General features: G+C 38.0%; 1 protein-coding gene and 1 long non-coding RNA gene across 11 annotated transcripts in view; both read right to left on the reverse strand.

The window, feature by feature from the left end:
- LOC143879764 (calcium-transporting ATPase 5, plasma membrane-type-like) overlaps nucleotides 1-19,768 on the reverse strand; it is a 46,592-nt gene extending 26,824 nt beyond the window's left edge. For 2 of the 10 annotated variants that reach the window (XM_077382311.1, XM_077382307.1), the window contains exons 1-8: nucleotides 19,613-19,768; nucleotides 19,076-19,297; nucleotides 16,298-16,414; nucleotides 16,167-16,209; nucleotides 12,297-12,406; nucleotides 12,060-12,191; nucleotides 11,853-11,942; nucleotides 2,790-2,859 (exon numbers count right to left, since the gene is read on the reverse strand). In XM_077382311.1, the coding sequence (XP_077238426.1) occupies nucleotides 2,790-2,859; nucleotides 11,853-11,942; nucleotides 12,060-12,191; nucleotides 12,297-12,406; nucleotides 16,167-16,209; nucleotides 16,298-16,414; nucleotides 19,076-19,243 (730 nt within the window). In that variant the 5' untranslated portion in view covers nucleotides 19,244-19,297; nucleotides 19,613-19,768. Of the gene's footprint in view, nucleotides 1-2,789; nucleotides 2,860-11,852; nucleotides 11,943-12,059; nucleotides 12,192-12,296; nucleotides 12,407-16,166; nucleotides 16,210-16,297; nucleotides 16,415-19,075; nucleotides 19,298-19,394; nucleotides 19,592-19,612 lie in introns of those variants that run through there. The other 8 variants (XM_077382312.1, XM_077382315.1, XM_077382309.1 and 5 more) reach the window with 8 other exon arrangements.
- LOC143879765 (uncharacterized) lies at nucleotides 7,330-10,540 on the reverse strand. The gene is made up of 2 exons (XR_013251388.1): nucleotides 7,828-10,540; nucleotides 7,330-7,703 (listed from the first exon to the last, which is right to left on the reverse strand). It is a non-coding gene; the product is annotated as an uncharacterized LOC143879765 (long non-coding RNA).
- Nucleotides 19,769-20,303: the final 535 nt, after the last annotated feature.

Here is a 20,303-nt window from a genome sequence, read left to right on the forward strand (position 1 = left end):
TCTTTTGACATGTATCAAAATCTATCATGAAGAAAAATCATCAGACAAGATGTAAGATAGTCTTCCTCGCCATGGTTTCCTTAGCAACAATAGTTTGCTCAATGTTATTCTCTCAATAACATGATCTTCATACCATTATATAACCAAAGCAGCCAAACAGCTTAGAATTTCTTCAGCTTGGAAGATAGAGATGAATGCTTTAGTGAAAGGAAGTAAAAAATATAAGACAAGAACAAGCAAATAGAAACTAAGACAGTGACAAGCAGCACAGAAGGAAAAAAAGTACAAGAAACTAAAAAGAGTTAGGTATTGATAAATGCGAAGAACACCCTTTCGAGCCAAAGAATTCGCCATATCCTACTGCTTGAAGAAATATGCATGAGGGTAGGAAATAATCCTTTGTAAAATCCCCGAACAAGTCCATGGTATCATTCACTACGCCGAGGACACTCATTGCACCAAGCCTGGAGTCGTGTTGACAGAGACATTGTTGTGGACACATGTGAACATGATTTTAGAGATCCACACTAGAAATAGCAAAATAACTACAAGTTTCCTTATTTCTTTATACTTGACTTCCTATTAAAGTGGGCCTAAGATATTATTATCTAATATGATATTTAATAAGAGTATTTGACTTCACCTGCCCATTTGCTTTAGCTTTTAGCCTTTAGCGCTTTGTCTGACTTCACCTGCCCATTTGCTTTAGCTTTAGCCTTTAGGGCTTTGTCTTACACGTGAATTGGTTTTGTTACTTTTACCATGTTACTGCTGCTATTGCTCAACATGAACCTTGCTACTGCTGCTTGGAGGGAATGAACGTTTCTACTGGTTTTAGCTCTTGGGATGTTGGGAGCCTCGTACGAGACTGATGCTCGAAGCTCTTCTTGGCAGGACGTTGTTGTTGCTGCTTGAAGTTCTTTAGGGGATGTTTCTCTTCTTCTTCAATGGACAATTTTTCCCCTTTTCCATTTTCTTTTTTATTCTATATTTTTCCCTTTTTCTCTAATCCTTCTTCAATGGAATATAATTTTCCTTCGTTTTTTCCTCTTTAATGCATTTTCCCCTTTCCCTGCTTCTAGCCGAGTCCATGTTCTAGTTTCTTTTTCTTTTTTTGTTTTGGTGTTTTGGTGGAGACGGGAAGTGGGGCGGGGTGCCGTGTCCGACACTTCGTGATCATATCAACACATGACACTCGTGTCCATGTCCATAGATCATAGATTGTTATTAATGCAAGACAACAGTTGCTTTTGTTTTTTGCTCCACAACCAATCAAAATGCATGGCTTGAATAGCAAATGAAAGATGCTAGGATGCATTTCTCTTCTCTCTTAGTCTTTAGATTACAATTATATTACCAATCAGACAAAAAAGTGCTATTAAGTGACTAGACCAGCACTCATCGGTAGGCTGACAAAGTAATGCAATGAAAAACTTGTTTAGGTAGTATCCAATCGAACGAAGTTGCATAAACTTCAAAATCAATGCAAATAATGATGTATCGATGCGCCATACATATATATATATATATATATATATATATATGTATGAGGAAAGTGAAGCTACACCACCGGTGTAGCTAACTTAGCTACACCGCCGGCTTAAAATACAATGGGCCCACTTTGTTTTGGTGGATCCAAACCATTCATTTGATAGGCTCTTACATTGATAGGGTGTGCCCAAAAAATCAGCTAGGTATATATATATATATATATATATATATATATATATATATATATGAGAAAACGGTTCCTACACATATGTGTAGATAAGTTATCTACACACTAGCTTAAAATACAGTGGGGGCCACATTATTTGGGTGATCCAAACCATTCATTTTTAAGGCCCTCACATAGATAGGGTGTCCACAAAAAATCAGATCCATAGGATCATCCTAACCATTCAAACTGTGGAGGCAAAAAGTGGACTAATTTGTGAAGGTTTAAAGACATCCATTTTACCTCCACAAATCGTAGGGTTGGGATGATCCTATGGATCTGATTTTTTGTAGACACCCTATCTATGTGAGGGCCTTTAAAATGGATGGCTTGGATCACCCAAACAATGTGGGCCCCCACTGTATTTTAAGCTAGTGCGTAGAGAACTCTCTACACATATGTGTAGGAACCGTTTTCTCTCTCTCTCTCTACACATATGTGTAGGAACCGTTTTCTCTCTCTCTCTCTCTCTCTCTCTCTCTCTCTCTCTCTCTCTCTATCTATATATATATATATATATATATATATAGAGAGAGAGAGAGAGAGAGAGAGTTAAGTGAAGCTACACATACGTGTAGCTAACTTAGCTACACCGACGGCTTAAAATACAGTGGGCCCACATTATTTGGGTGATCCAAACCATTCATTTGATAGGACCTCACATTGATAGGGTGTGCCCAAAAAATCAGCTCCATTGGATGATCTCAACCCTTCAAACTATGGAGGCAAAAATGGACAGATTTGTGAAGGTTTTTACACGTCCATTTTTGCCTCCACAAATCGTAGGGTTGGGATGATCCTATGGAGCTGATTTTTTGGGCACACCCTATCTATGTGAGAGCCCATCAAATGAATGGTTTGCATCACCCAAACAATGTGGGGCCCACTGTATTTTAAGCCGTCGGTGTAGCTAAGTTAGCTACACGTATGTGTAGCTACACTTTTCTCATATATATATATATATATATATAAAATTATGCAAGAATATTAATTATTGAACCGTAAAATCAAAAGGACGATATTGCATATCAAACTGGTACAGCAAGTGTTATCCTTATCTTAAGTTCCATACCTGTAAAAACTATAACAATAATAACAGCAAGCGCAATGCTTCCGCCATCATACCATCCTTCTTTGATTCCCTAAAACAAAAATCATTAGAGATTCAACACTTCAGTTGTAACAAGAAACATACAAGATACAACACCAAGTAGCATCATGCAGAAGATTCATAACAAGAAACCCTCTGTAGCCAAGCAAACCAATAGACAAAAAGGAGATGAGAAGACAACGTATCATAGATAATTATCAAGAACATCTTTTGTCGGCAATTTCGTAAGATATTTTAAAATTTTGAGGTTCTAATTAGAATAGTCTGAAAAAACTTTTAGAAAAAATATAAATAAGCAAAGTGAAGAGGTAAAATAATAAATGAATAAAAGAAATAATATAAATAAATAAAGTGAAGAATCTTTCAAAAAAGTGAAGTAAAATAATAAATGAATAAAATTAAAATCAATATTAATATAAAATATATCAGGACATCTTCTAGGGAGATCTTTCATAAACCTCTTTTGAAAATGTAATATAAAATCTCAGAGTCAGATATTTTGTCACCATGAAGTATGAACAGAATTAAAATATACATAAACAAAGTGGGGATGAGATTTAAAATGCCAAACTCGGTAGAAATGGAACATAATAAAGTGCAGTTGGGAGAACACCTAGAGCTCCTCAACAAGATAACCCTTGTTGGTTGGGTTTATAATTCTTTTTCACAATTTTTCAAATTTTACATTTCTTAGTTATTTTATGTCCATTCGATACTTGTATGTATCAACTTTCTCCCTATTCTATTTAATTATTTAATTGTAAAATTAACCATATAGAAATCACAAATCATCGTTTCATTCTTGATTAGACCACACCAAAGTCATTGGCCTAAACAAGTTGAGCTATGCGTCGCCATGGACAGAACTCGGATAGATAAATACATATAGGGGAAAATGTTTCTGGTCCGTCGGACCAGATTAAATATATGGTTCGTCGACCAAAAATAGGGTGGGCCCACGTTGTTTCGGTGATCCAAACCATTCATCTGATGAGCCCTGACATAGATAGGGTGTGCCCAAAAAATCATCTCCATAGGATCATCCTAACCCTTCAATTTGTGGAGGTAAAAATGGATGTGGGCCCATCCTATTTCTGGTCAACGGACTAGATAACTTATCTGGTCCGACGGACCAGAAAAAAAAAAAAAAAAAAAAAAAATATATATATATATATATATATATATATATCTGTGTGTGTGTGTGTGTGAGGAAATGAAGTATGTGCAGCTGCACAGATAAGCTATCTGCACATGGCTCACAAACCATAGTGGGGGCCACATTTTTTGGGGGATCCAAAGCATTCATTTGGAAGGCCTTCCATGGATAGGCTGTGTACCAAAAATCAGCCCTATAGGATCATCCTAACCCAATCAAAGTTGGAGGGGGAAATGGACAGACATTGTTTCTGCGCATCCCCCCCCCCCCCCCCCCAATGGCAGGGTTAGGATGATCCTAAAGGGCTGATTTTTGGTATACACCCTATCCATGGAAGGGCCTTCCAAATGAATGCTTTGGATCCCCCCAAAAATGTGGCCCCCACTATGGTTTGTGCAGCCATGCACAAATAGTTTATCTATGCAGCTGCACATACTTCATTTCCTCTATATGCGTGTGTGCGTGTGCGCGTGTGTGTGCGTGTGTGTGTGTGCGCGTGTGCGTGCGTGTGTGTATTCAAATTAGGGGATCTAGGAGCAGTATTACTTACCAATCCAATTTATTTGACTTCTTAATTGGGTTTGGTTATTGTATTATATGACTATATATAAGAGGAGGTGATCAAACCTGGGATAGGAAATAGGCTAGGAATTTCAATTGTAATGACTATAGCCAAGCTATGAGTGTTACTCCATGCAAATGTTATAAGATCCTATGGCCCCAAGATTCCCGGCATAAAGCTTTGCCGTGACAATAAAAAAACAGCTAGGAATTTCAATTGTGATGACTATAATCAAGCTATGAGTGCTACACTGCGCAAATGTTCTAAAGATCCAATACGCCCAAGATTTCCCAGCATAAAGTTTTTCCATGACCAAATTCCAAAACAATTTAAAAAATCAACATGAAAATATTGTGAAAATTACTTTAAGATTAGTAGATTACCATTCAAAATAAAATTACTTTATAATGAACACAATATTAAGTAGAATATTAAGAAGAGGAGGAAGATGAAGTCTAGAACAGTTCCCTGTTCCATAATTACAAGAATAATGACTTTTATACATATCATGGTCAGATGACCAACATACCCCTTCAGCCCTCCTAAAACAATTCATCTATTTTCAATACTCCCCCTCAAACTGACGTGTTTTACTACCATAAGGCCGTTTGCGAATACCTGCTACTTGTTTTTTACAGGATACATAATAGGGATATATATCCCCATCCTCGACTTTTCACGCATATAAAATGGTAGTCTATATCAAAATGTGTTGCCCTAGCATGAAAGAATGGGTTCTGAGATAGTTTGATAGCACTCTAGTTATCACAGTATAGCACATTACTCTTAACCAAGGTTTTAAATTTCGGTTTCGGAATGCGTTTCGGTCCTCACCGAAACCAAAATTTCAGCCGAAATTTCCGAAATCTGACAAAATCTTCTTAACGCCTATTTTATAGGGTATATAATTTCGGCTGAAATTTCGTGATAATATTAAATAATGAATTAAAATCAGATTTTTTTTAGATATTCCTTAAATTTCGGCCTGAAATTTCAATCGAAATTTCGACCAATTTCAGTCGAAATTTCGTAACGTTTCGATTTCACTCAATTTCAGTTTCGGTTTCGGTCTCAACCGAAAACCGAAATTTCGAATTTCGGTCGAAATTTAAAACCTTGCTCATGTAAGTTCAACTGTAGCGGATGCCATGGACTTGTACCCTGTCTCTGTACTTTACCTAGCTACAATCCTTTGCTTTTTGCTACTTCAAGACATTAGATAGTCACTACAAATGCAATATCCTGACATTGATCTGTGTGTATCAGGTTCATCCGCCCAGTCTGAATAGTCAAACACCCCGACTGTCTTATCATGGTGTTTCCTGTAGAGCAATTCATGATCCAAGGTGCCTGTAATGTACCTCGGTAGCCTGTAAATACTTCTCACTGGGATTATTCGATATTGACAAACCGATTCACTGCATGGGTTAAGTTAGGTCTGGTGACGGTCATATATTGGAGTGTTCCAACCATGCTCTTACACGCGTGAGGATCATGAAACTTGTCCTCTTTCACTGATTTTCTTGTTTTGGTATAGTTGAGGTGTACCAGCCAACTTGCAATTCATCATTTTAAACTTGTGGAGGTCTATGACACACTTCTTTGGCTCAGGCATATCCTCTTCTTGGATCTTTCAATCACTATTCCCAAGAAAGTATTTCAGCCCAACTAGGTCATTCCTATCGAATGTATTTGGATCTCGGACCTATCACTCCTATTATGATTATGTCACTAAAACCAGGCGGGACGGCTAGCGAATGCCATGTGTATGTATGTAGGCGGAACAGGTGCTAGTGAATGCCATGTGTAAGACAGAAAGACCAAACTCTTGAGAGTTGTAGTCGGCCACCATCACTTTGTAAAAGTAAATAAGGAATCAAACTTCGATGTTGGTCTTAGAAACCACAGAAGTGGGTACTTTTAAAAATGCTAGAATAAGCACAAATGCACACCTAGAAACCATCACATAAGAAAGACAACCATCCATAATGGCTTAACTAGGGGTCTGTTTGGTTGCACAAAAGTCGGCATGGCTTAGAGGTTTTGCTTGGCATTTGGATGCCACGTCAGCAAAACCCGTTGTTTGGTTGCCAATAGAGCATTGAAACCCCTGGAGACTAACAAGGAAAGTCTCTTGGTTAATCATTCTTTGCTTGGTGATGTGCCACCCTTGTCTCCTCCCAACAAAATCCAAGCAAAAACCACCAAAATGGGTAATGACACCCCCTACCACTACGGCACTACTCTACAAGGCTGACAACCAAACACTACTTACTACTATACTACGAGGTAAGCTCTAGGGAAAGCTAAGGCTTGTCTCCCCCATGTAGACTACTTACACCACTACTCTATGAGGTAAATACCTGCAAGAAAACAGAGCCCTAATGAAATGTAAGCACATGTTAAGAAAAGTAAGGTTCACTCTAAACACAAATATTTCACTTGTTTTGAAAGATGATGATGGTGTCATTTCTTTTACTTCTCAGCTTATTCATCTTATTAATGGAATGAGCATTAGTATTTCACTATTTCCTAGATAAATGAGGTTTTTGGTTATGTGAGTGCATAGAAAGGAATCAAACTTCAAACTTCGATCACCACAAAAGTTGGCAAGTCACCCGATATTGATGTATCGGTAGAAGTTTAAAACCATAGATGTGCCATTAAAAAAAATAAAAAATGTTTAAAACCATAGATGTAACATAGGTGTGCCATATTGCTCAGTAACAAGTGTATGAAAAGAAGAAAAATCTGAAAAGATATCAGATTTGAGACGAAGAAAATAAATCCAAGTATAATTTTATTTTTATTTTGAAAGTTGACATATTTCATTAATTCTCAGAAAGAGCATCCGGGACAAGCGGTCCCGGATGCATTACAGGAGAATAACATGAAAATTGGCACAGGTATACCTGTAACCAATGAAGTACATTTACAGAACAAAACGCCAAATGATTCCTTTCCTCCCTCCTCTAACCTATCTTACTTATATTATCCATTACATATTTAGAGGTTTTCATCTCACAACCTTTTCCGATCCTCAGTTCCTTGAGCGTATAATGACGGAGATTCCCAGCCCAGAGTGCCTCCATTCAGCGAAAGACTAGTCTCTCAAGCTAATCATGGGACTTCAACCTTCTTCTAGTGCAACTGGGATCTTAAATCCAAGTATAATAGAAATAATCATCAACAAAAATAACATAATAACAAGAACCATATCAAGAATGAAAACAATATTTTAATATTTTTATTGGAAATACAAGGAAGTTCCCAATGCATACCTAGTAGTTGACAACTTTCTTTCGTTTTCTTTTTTGAATGTTCTAAAATACCTAGTTGACAACTGGGACAGTTGAAACCTGGAAACTTTTTAAAATGAGGAAGGAAATAAACGACCAGAAACTAGAAATCATAAAGTGTTAGAATTGGTGTGGGGCAGGCAATGATGCTACACCAACAATGAAGGTGAGGAGACTGTTGCAAAAAAGAATTTGACACTAGGACACTCATGTGAAGGCAGCAACTCTGAAGTTTCCGTCAAGAAGCACAAGTTTCCACAAACAATACCTTTAGCGAGGAGCTCCACTGTTCACAAATCTGTCATAAGAGCATGGGTGGGGATAAGGATAAAGTAGCAACCAGATGGGATGTAAATTCGGAAACAGAAAGAGATTTGCATTGAAATACTTGGAACAACATACAAATCAGGAACATGAAGAAGTGGAAATGGATGCAGTACCAACAAAGGTGATAGAAAGGAAGATTGATCCTATGTGATGATACGAGGAGAATCGAAATAAGGACGAATGGAGGATATGTTACCCGAGTTATTGTTATTGACAATGTGATGTTTGCACTCCAACTATGGCGCCCAAAGCGTATGATGGAGAAGTGAGGGATATGCCTCGCATATAGTGAGCAAAGCGATCGTTGAGCCTCCTCAAGATTGAGGCTCATAGCTATAATATCAATCCAGTACAGTATGATTGTGGTAGCCACAGATATTTGACAGTCATAGAATACTGGGGTCGATGAAGCGACACGATATGGCCTCAGTGTACTTGGAGCCCAATGGAACTGAGGATTAGTAGGAAGAATCCCACCTTGAGGGCGTTGGGGTCCACCATATGCTGGTCATGCAAGATGGAGAACATGTCATACACCCTGAAATGTAGGTTGCTAGTACTGGGGTGGAAAATACCCACGCTCTAACCATTGCCTCAGCCACAACCTCATCCATAGGTGGTGTTGCTGGATGAGTAGAGCACCTCCAAGGTGTCATGTCATACTAATCTGAGTCGTGGACTTAAAAGGAGCTACCCAATAACTCAGTTGCAGACATCATACCCTCCAGCTGAAAAAGAAAATCCAAAAGCACGAAAATCCTCATCAAGGAATTTCTAATCATAAGAGACTTGGTGAAGGTAGAATAGTCAGCAACAAAGGACTGAAGCGTGTATCGGACCTTATCTATGGTTGCAACCTGGTGTTGGATAGTTGAGAACAGATCAAAGAGGGTCTTCCTCTTCATGAGATATTTGAATATGGTTAGTTCCCCTTTTTGTTGTTCTGTGGTGCAACCTGAAGCTGTATAAATCAGGCCTCCGATCGCCCCAGATAGAAGTGGAGGGCCCTCCAAAATTCTTGGACCTAGCATAGAACCTTGGCCTTGGTGACAATGTGGAATTAATTGAATCATAGGCAGTATTGTGTTCCCACTGTGGCAAAAGGCCAATTTCAGTGGGAACTCCTTTAGTCTCTCCCTCTGATCTTTTTTACTTTAATAAGTTCATCGGGAGTGACGTCGACCAATCCATAGAAGAAAGTTGTCACGCGAAAGTTTGATAATGGAGAACATGTGATAGGAAAAGGATGAAGTGTAGCGGGCATGGGAGGAAAGAAGAGCCATTACGAAGAGTGACAAATAGGAGACAAGAAATCAAAGGTAGAATGGAGGAAAATAGGAAAGGAAAAAGGATAGAAGAAATGATAGCAAAAAATGGCATCAAAAAGGAAGGGAATGGGGAGGGCAAAATCCAATGGAGATGGGGCACAGAGCTGGTTACGGAAAATTTGACTTTGAGAGAGATTAGCTCAATCTCTCTCAATAAGATTGGAAAGTAGTAAACATGGCCAAATCTAGTTTTAGTTTGAAGCGGTCTTATACACAAAATTGAATAGGAATGCAATCCCTAGCAAGGTTAGATTGAGGAACTACTCCCAAAATTTCAAATATGCACACAGAGTGAAATCAAATGCAAACTCCAATAGAGTGAGGATTCTTTAAGAAATCAGCTCAATCGCTCTATTACAGTTTACAACTAAGGGTTTTAGTATCAGATCTGAATAGGATGCCCAAAAACAGAACTCTTAATGGTTTCATCTATTAGGGTTTTCGTGAAAAAGAGCAGAGAGATTAAAACCCTAAAACCTAATGATAAAAACCGTAAACCCTAAACCATAAAATGAGAAAATAAATAAAAGCTCAAAAAATCCTAATAGATGAACTACAAAAAAGAGCTTAGGTTTTGCGTACTTACAATGTTTTCTTTGAGAATGATCCGAGAGAGGTGAGGGAAGGCGAGGAAGATAGAAGCAACTTCGATCCAGAGAGCTTTTCCGCCCAAATCACGTGGGAGTGAGGGTTTTGGATTTCTCCCAAATCAAGCAAGAGAGGGAGATTGAGCTTTCGTCTGCTTTTTTCGCCCCAAAAATCGACCACTCCAACACAGAGGGATTTCGCGTGAGAGAGGAAACCCTTGAACCAGTAGAAACCCTAGTGTGGAGACAAAACCCTCGAACCAGATAGAGAAAAGAACTCGCATTTGGATTTGGATTTGCGAGACCCTCGCGTGGAGTCTTTTTTGTTTTGATTTGAATGTCCCAAATAAAACTCATCCAACGGCGGAAAGTCTTTCGGCGCTAAATGAAGTCTCTGGAGTAGATAGCTTATCTACTCTAGGGAGTAGGAACTCTTTTCTCTCTCTCTCTCTCTCTCTCTCTCTCTCTCTCTCTCTCTCACACACACACACACACACACACACATATATATATATCCTAATTCCATTGGTACTATTTAAAAACATACAAAAAATGTGAAAAGTTTAGAAGAAAGTCCAAGTCAAAAGTAACTGTCCAGCAGTCTTATTTCACTTGAATTGTTCGTAGAAGCTTGTGCTCGTGCTAAAACAGTAGTTATATGAGACACATTTGGGAAAGAAACATAAAGTTTCCACAATGGATAAGTATGTTGGCACTCCACTAGCTCCACACAGTACATTTCACCATAATCGTCCTACTAATTTATTGACCACCATAAAGAATGCCAATCCTACTAGCACAACTTACTAGATAAGGAAGACTTGATTGAACAATGTTGAATGAATATAATATCATCAACTTGCCAATAAAGCATGAACTCAACAAAAGTAGTTATATTGGCCAACTTGTCTCGAAAGCGTTAAATAATTTTTGCATCAATCTTTTACCCTTCTTAATCCTTTATCATAGGACATGGACTCAAAGGCCCTAGCTGATAAGATTAAGGAAGCACGAACTAATTATTTGGCATTGTAAACACCTTAACAGTGCAAAGTGATGTGTCGTCCTCAAGCAAAGCATACAACAACTCGGTATACTAGCAACTAACTCAATAATGGCCATGTTGTTGCACATTAAAGTAGCTCTTACTAAGACTAGCAAATGAAATCAATGTCAACAAATGAGGGTTTGAGTCTCTATCAGTGTTTAAAAACGCAGATGTGACGCAGAACGCAGCCAAGGAAAATCCCTGTCGACTCGGCACGGACGCGATCATAACTCGGGAGAGTCAAAGGAGTTTTTATTGATTCTGTAGGACAAAATGCGGAATGCGGATGTTGTGCAACTCGGAACAATGCCAGGGTAAAAGGGAGCGATTCGGCCGAGTTCCGAGTCGAGACAATGAGCTTTTAGACACTGGTCTCTATAGCATCTATCATTGCATTACAATAAAAATGGGGGTCATGAACCAACAACGAAGTCGTGTGATGGCAAGGGAAAAAAGGCCTTTATGTCATGATTTATAAGCTGGTTATTCGACAACAGACAAAAGGTTGGCTCCACAAATTTTTACAACATAGTAACATATTAAATAAGACCGGAATGGACAAAAGGATTGAACTGCACTAACCCACCAATGCAAAAGTGCAAAACATGACATAAAGGTTGCATCAATGATACAGATATTTCATGCCAATTGAGAGATTGCCGCCATTAAACAATAAACATAGTCAATACTGACAAAACATGCTAAGATCACACTCACCTCTGTCTTTATGCCCAAAGCCAATGATGCTGCTGCAGCTACCACCAAGATGATAAGTGTTAAGTCTTGCCAAGCTTCCCAAAGGAAAATCTACAATCAATAAAACAAGTGACGTGATAATGCACTTAGCAACATAATCTCCATAGATGAAGACAGTAATGGACACGAAAATGGCAGTTAGAAACTCCATGTTAGGCCAAAGCATACCCAGAAACTCCGTCCTTTTTTTCGAGGATATGTGTTTACTCCAAATGCATTCCTTCGACGCAATATCTCGCTATCATCACCACCACATCCTTTCTCTAGGTTCGTTTTTAACAATTTCCCTATCCCTTTAACCTGATGAAGCAACATGATTAGAAAAAGCAATACATAAAGGGATGGAGTGGGGAAACAAAATAGGAAGAAACAAGTGAAAAAGTTTAAGATGTTATGTGGACTTGCCCCCCCATATTCTTGTAAAGCAGAAAAATCTTGATCCCTAGTCATTGCAGCAAGTTGCTCTAGTCCAATTCCATAACCACCACCGGGCACAGGTAATCCTACTGAAGTACCTAGAGATAAGTGAAAAGCCATGCCTGAGCGTAGTGGGGGTAAAATCATAGTGGCATAGGCAGCAAATTTAAAAAAGACTCCGTGGTGTCCAAAATGGGCATGTTAAATCATGCAATTAGATAAATGGTACCACGTTAATAGGACTATCTTAAACTAGTAGAAAGTAGTAACCTAAAAGGTCTCCAGTACAACAAGGGAAATGATTTTAGCACTCCACTTTTTTGATATGTGGAGAAAGCTTCTTGTCTTTTAGTGTTTAAAGGGCTGCCAGAAGGTTATTTGCAGTTCCCAAAAAGCTGACAACCCCAATTAAAAACTGTTAAAGTATAAAAGATAAATAATGCCCTTCTCCAACAGCTTAAGCTTTTGGAGAAGTTGGTAAGTTAACATGGTATCAAAGCCAAAGGTCTCAAGCTCAAACCTCCCGGATAGCAAAAATCCACATGCGATGGTCAGCCCAAAAGTGGGACCACATGTGCCACGTGTTTGCCAAGTGGGCCACACATGCAGGGGAGTGTTAAAGTATAAAAGATAAATAACGCCTTTCTCCAACAGCTTAAGCTTTGGAGAAGTTGGTAAGTTAACAAAAACAAAAAGACATTCTACATTCAGCACATATCAAAACAGTGCAGTGCGAAAATCATTTCCCAACAACAAATATGACATGAAGACCAAAAATAGGAGAACTTATATGATGTCGAAGCGGACATGCTCATATTCAAGGTACGACGGAAGTACCGCCCTTGATATATGATCCAAACAGCAGCCTCTTAAAAACTGTGCTTGTGTCGGATCAAATATTAAGGGCGGTACCTTGAGTGCATGTCCACTCGGGCATCATATAATTTCTCCCAAAAATAATCTAACTTCATAATGGAGGTAGAAAATGTTAAATTATTGATTGCAATAAAAGGGCATCATAGACATTTCTCTTCAAACTACATAAAATTCAAGAATAATGTAATTTTTACCCAAACTTTACCACAAACATCCTCAATGAATAATGGAATGATCTGAAGTCATATTTCAAATTTTGAAGTTACTCAAGGAAAGGGGCCTGAATGCAGTAAATTTTTGCCAGTTCTCTTAACCATGACTGTTGGGCACAAAGTACCAACATACAAGGGAAGACCACAATATATTAATAATTTAATATAAACTATCACTTTAATGAGGAAAATTCAGCAAATAACTAGGCTTGTTCAGTTTCGGAGCTCACCATCTCTACATATTTGGATGGAAGTTCCAATTCATCAATGCTTCATGGAATCATGGTTAAGCATCAAGTTTAGAGCAGAGTAATACTCTGAAGCTTCTTGCCCTAAATAAGCTGCTATGATACCTGGATACTTTGCATACATGTTTTTAAATTTCGGCTGAAATTTCAGAATTCGGTTGGGACTGAAACCGAAATCCCCAAAACCCAAAATTTCCCAATTTTTGGCTTAATTTTGGAAAAATGAATTTTTTTTTCCACAATTTTTCTAATTTTTCGAAATTTTGGTAATTTCGGCCGAAATTTTGAATTCAAAATGTAATTCATTTTTTTTCCTGAATTTCGGGATTTCGGCCGAAATTTAAAACCTTGCTTGCATAAGCCCAACATACCGTATCCGACACACTATGAAACCGATAATCGAACTCGGAAACTCACATACTTCATGGATATCTCAATTGTACAAAATAACTATAATGTGTGAAACATGTGTTACTCTCTTCAAATTAATTATAATAATTTTTGCTTGTTAGTGCCTCATATTTGCAATTATAATTTTAAACATGTGTCATATATAGATGCAGTTTTAAATTTATTATTAGTTTCACCTTCTAAGTTGAATCTAGTAAAGTTTATGATATTTTATGTATACATGTCGTGTCTTGTCTCGTGATATGGGACACCCATATCACTATCCGTGTCATACGAATTTGGAAATGCAAATTCAAATCTACATTTGTGTATCATACAAACGCTGATGAAGACATTTTTTAAAGCTAACAATAGCGAGATGCATTTGTTTGAAAACGAATCTTCAAATAATTCCAAGTTTCCAATCACCTCGCCATTATAATTGTTAAAGACTTACAGTAATTTTCTCTTAGCAGACACCCAAACATCTCAAATCTAAAATGGTACTTTCTCAATTTTTCACATCAAAAGCTCTAATACTAGCCTTGAACAACACCAAAAAATCAAATAAAACCACCAAAATGCATGTTAAACTCTCATCTAACAAATTCTAGTTTTCCTGATCAAATTTGCTACCATAAGAAGTATGTTTATACTGGCGTTGTCAGCAGCAAATCATCCTCCACCACCACCACACCAAGAAAAAAATGAATATCAAGCCCCTAATCTAAGATTTGGTGAAGACAATCAAACCCGTTGAGTTGAACTTGTTACTCTGAAGTAACACCGTCTTTTGAATCAGTGACTCTAGTCTAGGGCTTTGATACCATGAAGATAGAGTTTTAATTATAAAAACATGAGGGAAGAATCATAGTAGTCCAGCATCTCTAATTAGTGCTAACGGAGACTACAATAAAAAAAACTAATCCAAATCCAACTATTAGTGAATGGGAAGGCCTCATTATGCCTACGTACAATGTGAATACAGGACATGTGCCACAGCACAAAAGTAAACAGAAAGCCACTCAATATACAATATCACTAAATGATAATAATTCCCAGGTGTTTTTTTCTGTTCTGTAAGACATAGGATTTCATCATAACAGAAAGCAAAAATTCAATGTTAAATTTGATTTGCATTATTTCATCGACATATAAACAAAATATGCACGAATCCAAGGATTTCCTGCCTAAAATACCCTGAAACAATAAGCAAGATTGAAATAAATATACTACCCACTACACAAAAACAAACACAAATATCGTGAATAACATTATATTTCTAAAAACAATAATTATACAATGGTTGGCCCAAGACAAACAGTACTTTGCTCAGGCCAGAGCACCCAGACAGGTGGCCCTCTCTTTAATGCTTCGTTTGGTTGCTAGTAAAAAACAAAAATCCAAAAGGGAGGTAACATCAGCATTACCTTGGAAGTCTCCCATGCCATTTTCTAGGGAATGGTGCTCTCTCTCTTTCTCGCTCTTCCTTCTCTCTCTCTCTCTACTCATAATGACACCCTTGTCTAATAAATGCTTGTTCCCTCCCTTGTCTCCTCCCTTTTTCCACAAAAATTCAATGGAATTTTGTTTCACTTGCAACCAAACGAAGCATAAGTGATCCAAGCCATTCATCAAGAAGGCCGCATCATAGATAGACCATGCCTCAAAATCTAATGACTGAGCGATATTTATTTATTTTTGAAAGATCCCAACAGGTTATTCCTAACCATCAAATCAATGGAATATTTGCCGCTAAATGCAGAACACTATATATTTTACTTAAATGTTCACTTCTGCAACCAATCCGGACGCTAGTTTCACCCGTTGAGGAAGACTTTTTGTCACAACCCATCCAAGGTGGGGCAAGGAGATGAACAGTCTAGAACATCAAGTGATGGAAACTGCGAGTTTGTTTAACCAGCCCAAGTGGAAACAAAGGTTCGGCTAAGCAATTATAATTTCTCATGACAGAGAAACAAACAAAAGTGTTCTCGTAAAAATAAAATAATTAAAAAATAAAAATAACATGATAAGATAACTTCTATTAATTCTAAGAGAACAACAATATGCTCTAAATTTGAATTATGGGTCAATTGGATCGAAAGAATTTTGAAGATATAGTAAAGTACCATGTGGAACTCTTTGCCCAGCCTCTTTGAAAAGAAAAGCTGCCTGATGCAGTAAGAAGACTACGTCAAAAAGCAAAGAAAATAATATTAACTGTATAAACACCAAATTTATTTGCCTACAAAACCATTACTCGTATGACTTGAGCATGTGCCCTAATCTTCCTTCTTATGTTTTCCTTTTCTTCTTCCTTTCTCAAGTCCAAAGTGTACCGAAATCGACGAGAAGCATTTAGCACAAGGGTCGCTTGCTGTGTAGAAAAGAAAATCAATTAATATAAAGTAATAGAGACAATAAAAAAGAAAGCTTCAGTTTGAAAGAATCATTCAAAACCTCTTCAGTAGTATTCATTCATAAGTCAAATTACACTCCTAAATAAGACTGAAGCTTACAAATCCTAAAACAGCCAAGAATATCAGAATTTAAAGGAGGGCAAATATTTGAGTCCCAAACCCAGCTTACCCTACATTTTGAAAGCAATGATACCAAACATATTTAAATGAACAAGCACCTTCATTATCTTGAAATAGTTATAAAAAACTTATTTTCAAAAACAGCCTAAAGGTTTGTCGAGGATGCATGTGATATGTAATAATGTTTTGATATGCCTGATTGTCTTCAAATGAGATGTTAGAACTTCGGTCCTACAGATGATATTTATGAAGTGACATGCTCCCCTATTTGTATAAGAGGGCTTTGGTACTCTACTTTAGCATCTGAATAATCAATCAAGAGACAACCTCTTGGGGATATAGGAGCTCTAATCATCTGAAGTGCCCCATCATGTCTTATCGTTACATATTTGTCAAGTCCTCTTCATTGCAAAGTGGCCAGGGAGGTTTGGGGTAAGCTTCTAACAAGGTTCGGCATGCATTGGATATTCCCTGAAACTCTAATTCAGCTTATTCAAGGGTGGTCGCTGGTGCCTTGGAGGAAAAAAGGGAAAGTTTTGTGGAATATTGCTCTTTTAGCCACCATTTGGGTCTTATGGAAGGAAAAGAATGCAAGACTTTTCAAAGGGCATTCCAGGGGTCCTGCCTTTTTATTTACGAAGGTGATAGCCTTTATAATGTCATGGGTGAAAACCCTTCCACCCTTTAGATTTGTATCCGCTTATGACCTTTGGGAAGGATGGAAAGAAGTTTGCATGTGTGGGAAAAAAAAAGCAAAAGGTTCTACAAGTATGGGAACCGCCACCATCAGGTTGTCTTAAGCTAAATTTTGATGGATCTAGCTTGGGCAATCCGGGTCCCTCTGGAATCGGCGGTGTGCTAGAAGGACAAAGAGGGAGTAGTTTGCGCCTTTGCATATCCTATTGGGGTGGCAGATGCAGCAGAAGCTAAGGTTAGAGCAGCTCATCAAGGCATTAAACTATTGGCCTCTAGATGTGAAGAGAATGTGGTGGTTGAAGGAGATTCATCAAATGTTATTCAATGGTTGAAAGGAGCCCAAAGACACCCATAAAGATTTGACAGCTTCTTTGATGAGATATGTGATTGTACGAGATCTATGTCAGTTTCCTTTAGACATGTATGGTGTTCGGCTAATGAGGTGGCCAATAGCATGGCAAGATTAGGGGTGTTGAGAGAGTCTTTAGTATTATTTGACTCCCTCCCACCATGATTTATGTTTTGCTTATGTATCTTGAAATTGTGCTTTTTCTATTGTCTTGTACTTTGACCATCTCGGTCTTCTTTAATCAAATTCCTCAAGGGCAATCAATACTTCCAGAAAAGAAACAAAATGCTGTTGTTGTGTCAAAAGTTTACTTAGTAAAGCACCCCACTCATAATCGAGAATAAAATATTCATTTGAATGCCGTCCTTGGCATCTATGAAAGAGAGAGATCAATGCTTGTAGTGGCCTCTAAGATCATTTTTGAATCACGACATTAAAATTCTTTAAGATCATCAAGGAAGTCACCCAACTGGTCTTACCATTCCTCACATATACTAGTATACAATGTATCTCAGAATATAAATATATTATATTGTGTGTCAATGAATTGCCAATACCTAGAGATAAAAATGCTTTATCCTAAGTCATGGCCGTAATATGCTTATATCAACTGCATTAACCTCACCTATATCGCTTGTTTGGATAGATCAGTGATGACGATGATGGGATGAAATGAAGAAGAAATGGAGATGACTCGAGAAATATGTGGAGGACAGAGACCTCCTCTCTCTTATATCATAGACAACATATTAAAGTGACCATAATATCGAGGCCGATAATATTTCCCACTACGGAGTTGAAAGCACGGGAATCGAGACTTTTGACTTTCTTCCATCTTGATGACAGGCAGGGATGGTTTTTTAGATGTGGTCTGGTCTTTTCTTTGCTCGTTTCTTTTTTTACCATCACGGTCGCTTTGTAAAACAAAATGTGCGTAAATCGAACAAAACAGAGATACGGTTATAATGCTTCTGCGAACGTGAAAGTTCCACATTGCCTGTGACACGAAATCTCTTCCAATAAAGAAACGGAGAAACAAAACAAACTAACGTCTCCAATCTGCAAAAACATCTTTCCAATTCAACCAAACCCATTAATCATAGCTTCCAAATAAAAATCTGTACAGAACTAGATACAATGCAATCACATTCAAATAGGAGAAAAACAAGAACACAATAATCGCTCGATCGGCAAACCTCCAACACAAGCATACAACAAGCAGATATACAATCACATTGTGCGAAACAAAGAACATACACCATCTGTACAAAACTAGATACAGCGCAATCACATTCAACGATTAGAAAAACAAGTATCCGCAAATCGCTCAACTAGCAAACCTCCAATACAAGAACAGAAGCAGATGTAAGAACATTCTATCAACAACATAAAAGAGAAATAAAAAAACAATAAACAGAAACAAAAAAAATAAAAATCAAGCACATTAACCAACCCTCCATCTTTTGAGTCTCTCAGGGGCCGCTTTCTTCGGCGGAGGGATTTCAAAAGTGTACTCATCCTCATCCTCCTCTGCCCCTCGTATTTCTCGACCGCACTCCTCGTCTGAACCCCCACGGTACCGACGTTTAGCCGATGACGACGATGTTGTATTTTCCTTCATGACTGTTCGCAGGGGAGATGATACCGGGCGTTAATTCCGTGATCGATCCCTACACTTTTAAGGTAGGGTTTCTTATCAAACAAACACTCTACATGCAATGTCGGTGGCTTTTACAACAGAAAAGAAAAAAGGCCAAGTTCTCGAGACCTACTTTTTTTCCAGTTTGAAGTTTCTGGAAAAGGTTTAATTTCGTGCTTTTTCACACACTTTGTGAAAAAACAAGATGATTTGAACCGGTGTGGTTTAAGTTTTCAGTTCCCTCTAAATCATGGAGAGGGGAAAAAAATTCTTAGGAAAAAGCTTACAGGCGGAAATATTTACTCTGGAATCCAAACGGGAGAAAAAGAGAGGAGTTTTTGTAATCCTTACCGGAGCAGGGATTTCTGAGGTTTCCGCAGAAACTCTGTGAAGGAAAATGGTCAGAATGTGGCGTTCTTTATCCCACTGCGGAGAGTTTGTCAAATGAAAGCGTGAATGACGATACGGAGGAAGTTTCCGCGAGGCTTCCTCCTATTGAAGAGTGGAGTCTATTTATAGATAATGACCAAACGATGTCAGTTTTCTCATTTCCGTGTAATTGGGGGTAGTGAAATGTACACCCTTGGATGGAAAAATATTTACTTATCAGGAAGGATGAAATGGTGCAAAACCGAAAGGAGGTTGAATATTTTTCTCTATTGGTAATTCCACCCACTTTGATTTTGATTGCTCAGTGCGTAGCTTCCTCATGCCTTTCGTTTGTTAATGGGAAGTGATCTACTATTTCTTTTTTTCTTAAATAACCTCGTGTTAACGGTAAATGAGATCTTAATGGTTTGTATTATATGCCGAACAAGTATTCTTTTTAAGGCAATGAGCACCGATGTCTGTCGCTTGTCGTTTCTTTTTTAAATGGCTGTTGACAGCTTTCTCTCTCTCTCTCTCTAACCTTTGGTGGGGAAGTTCATTATTTAAATCTTTGTACGAGGTAGGCCACAACAACCGGTACATCTCTCTCCTCCCAGGAAATTTTAGCGGGGGCCTAACAACTGAAACATTTAGATGGGGCTGATAAATTTGC

The sequence above is a fragment of the Tasmannia lanceolata genome, unplaced genomic scaffold, assembly GCF_043159265.1.
Source record: "Tasmannia lanceolata isolate RefF3 unplaced genomic scaffold, GAP_Taslan_0.1 ptg000006l, whole genome shotgun sequence".
Classification (NCBI taxonomy): Eukaryota; Viridiplantae; Streptophyta; class Magnoliopsida; order Canellales; family Winteraceae; genus Tasmannia; species Tasmannia lanceolata.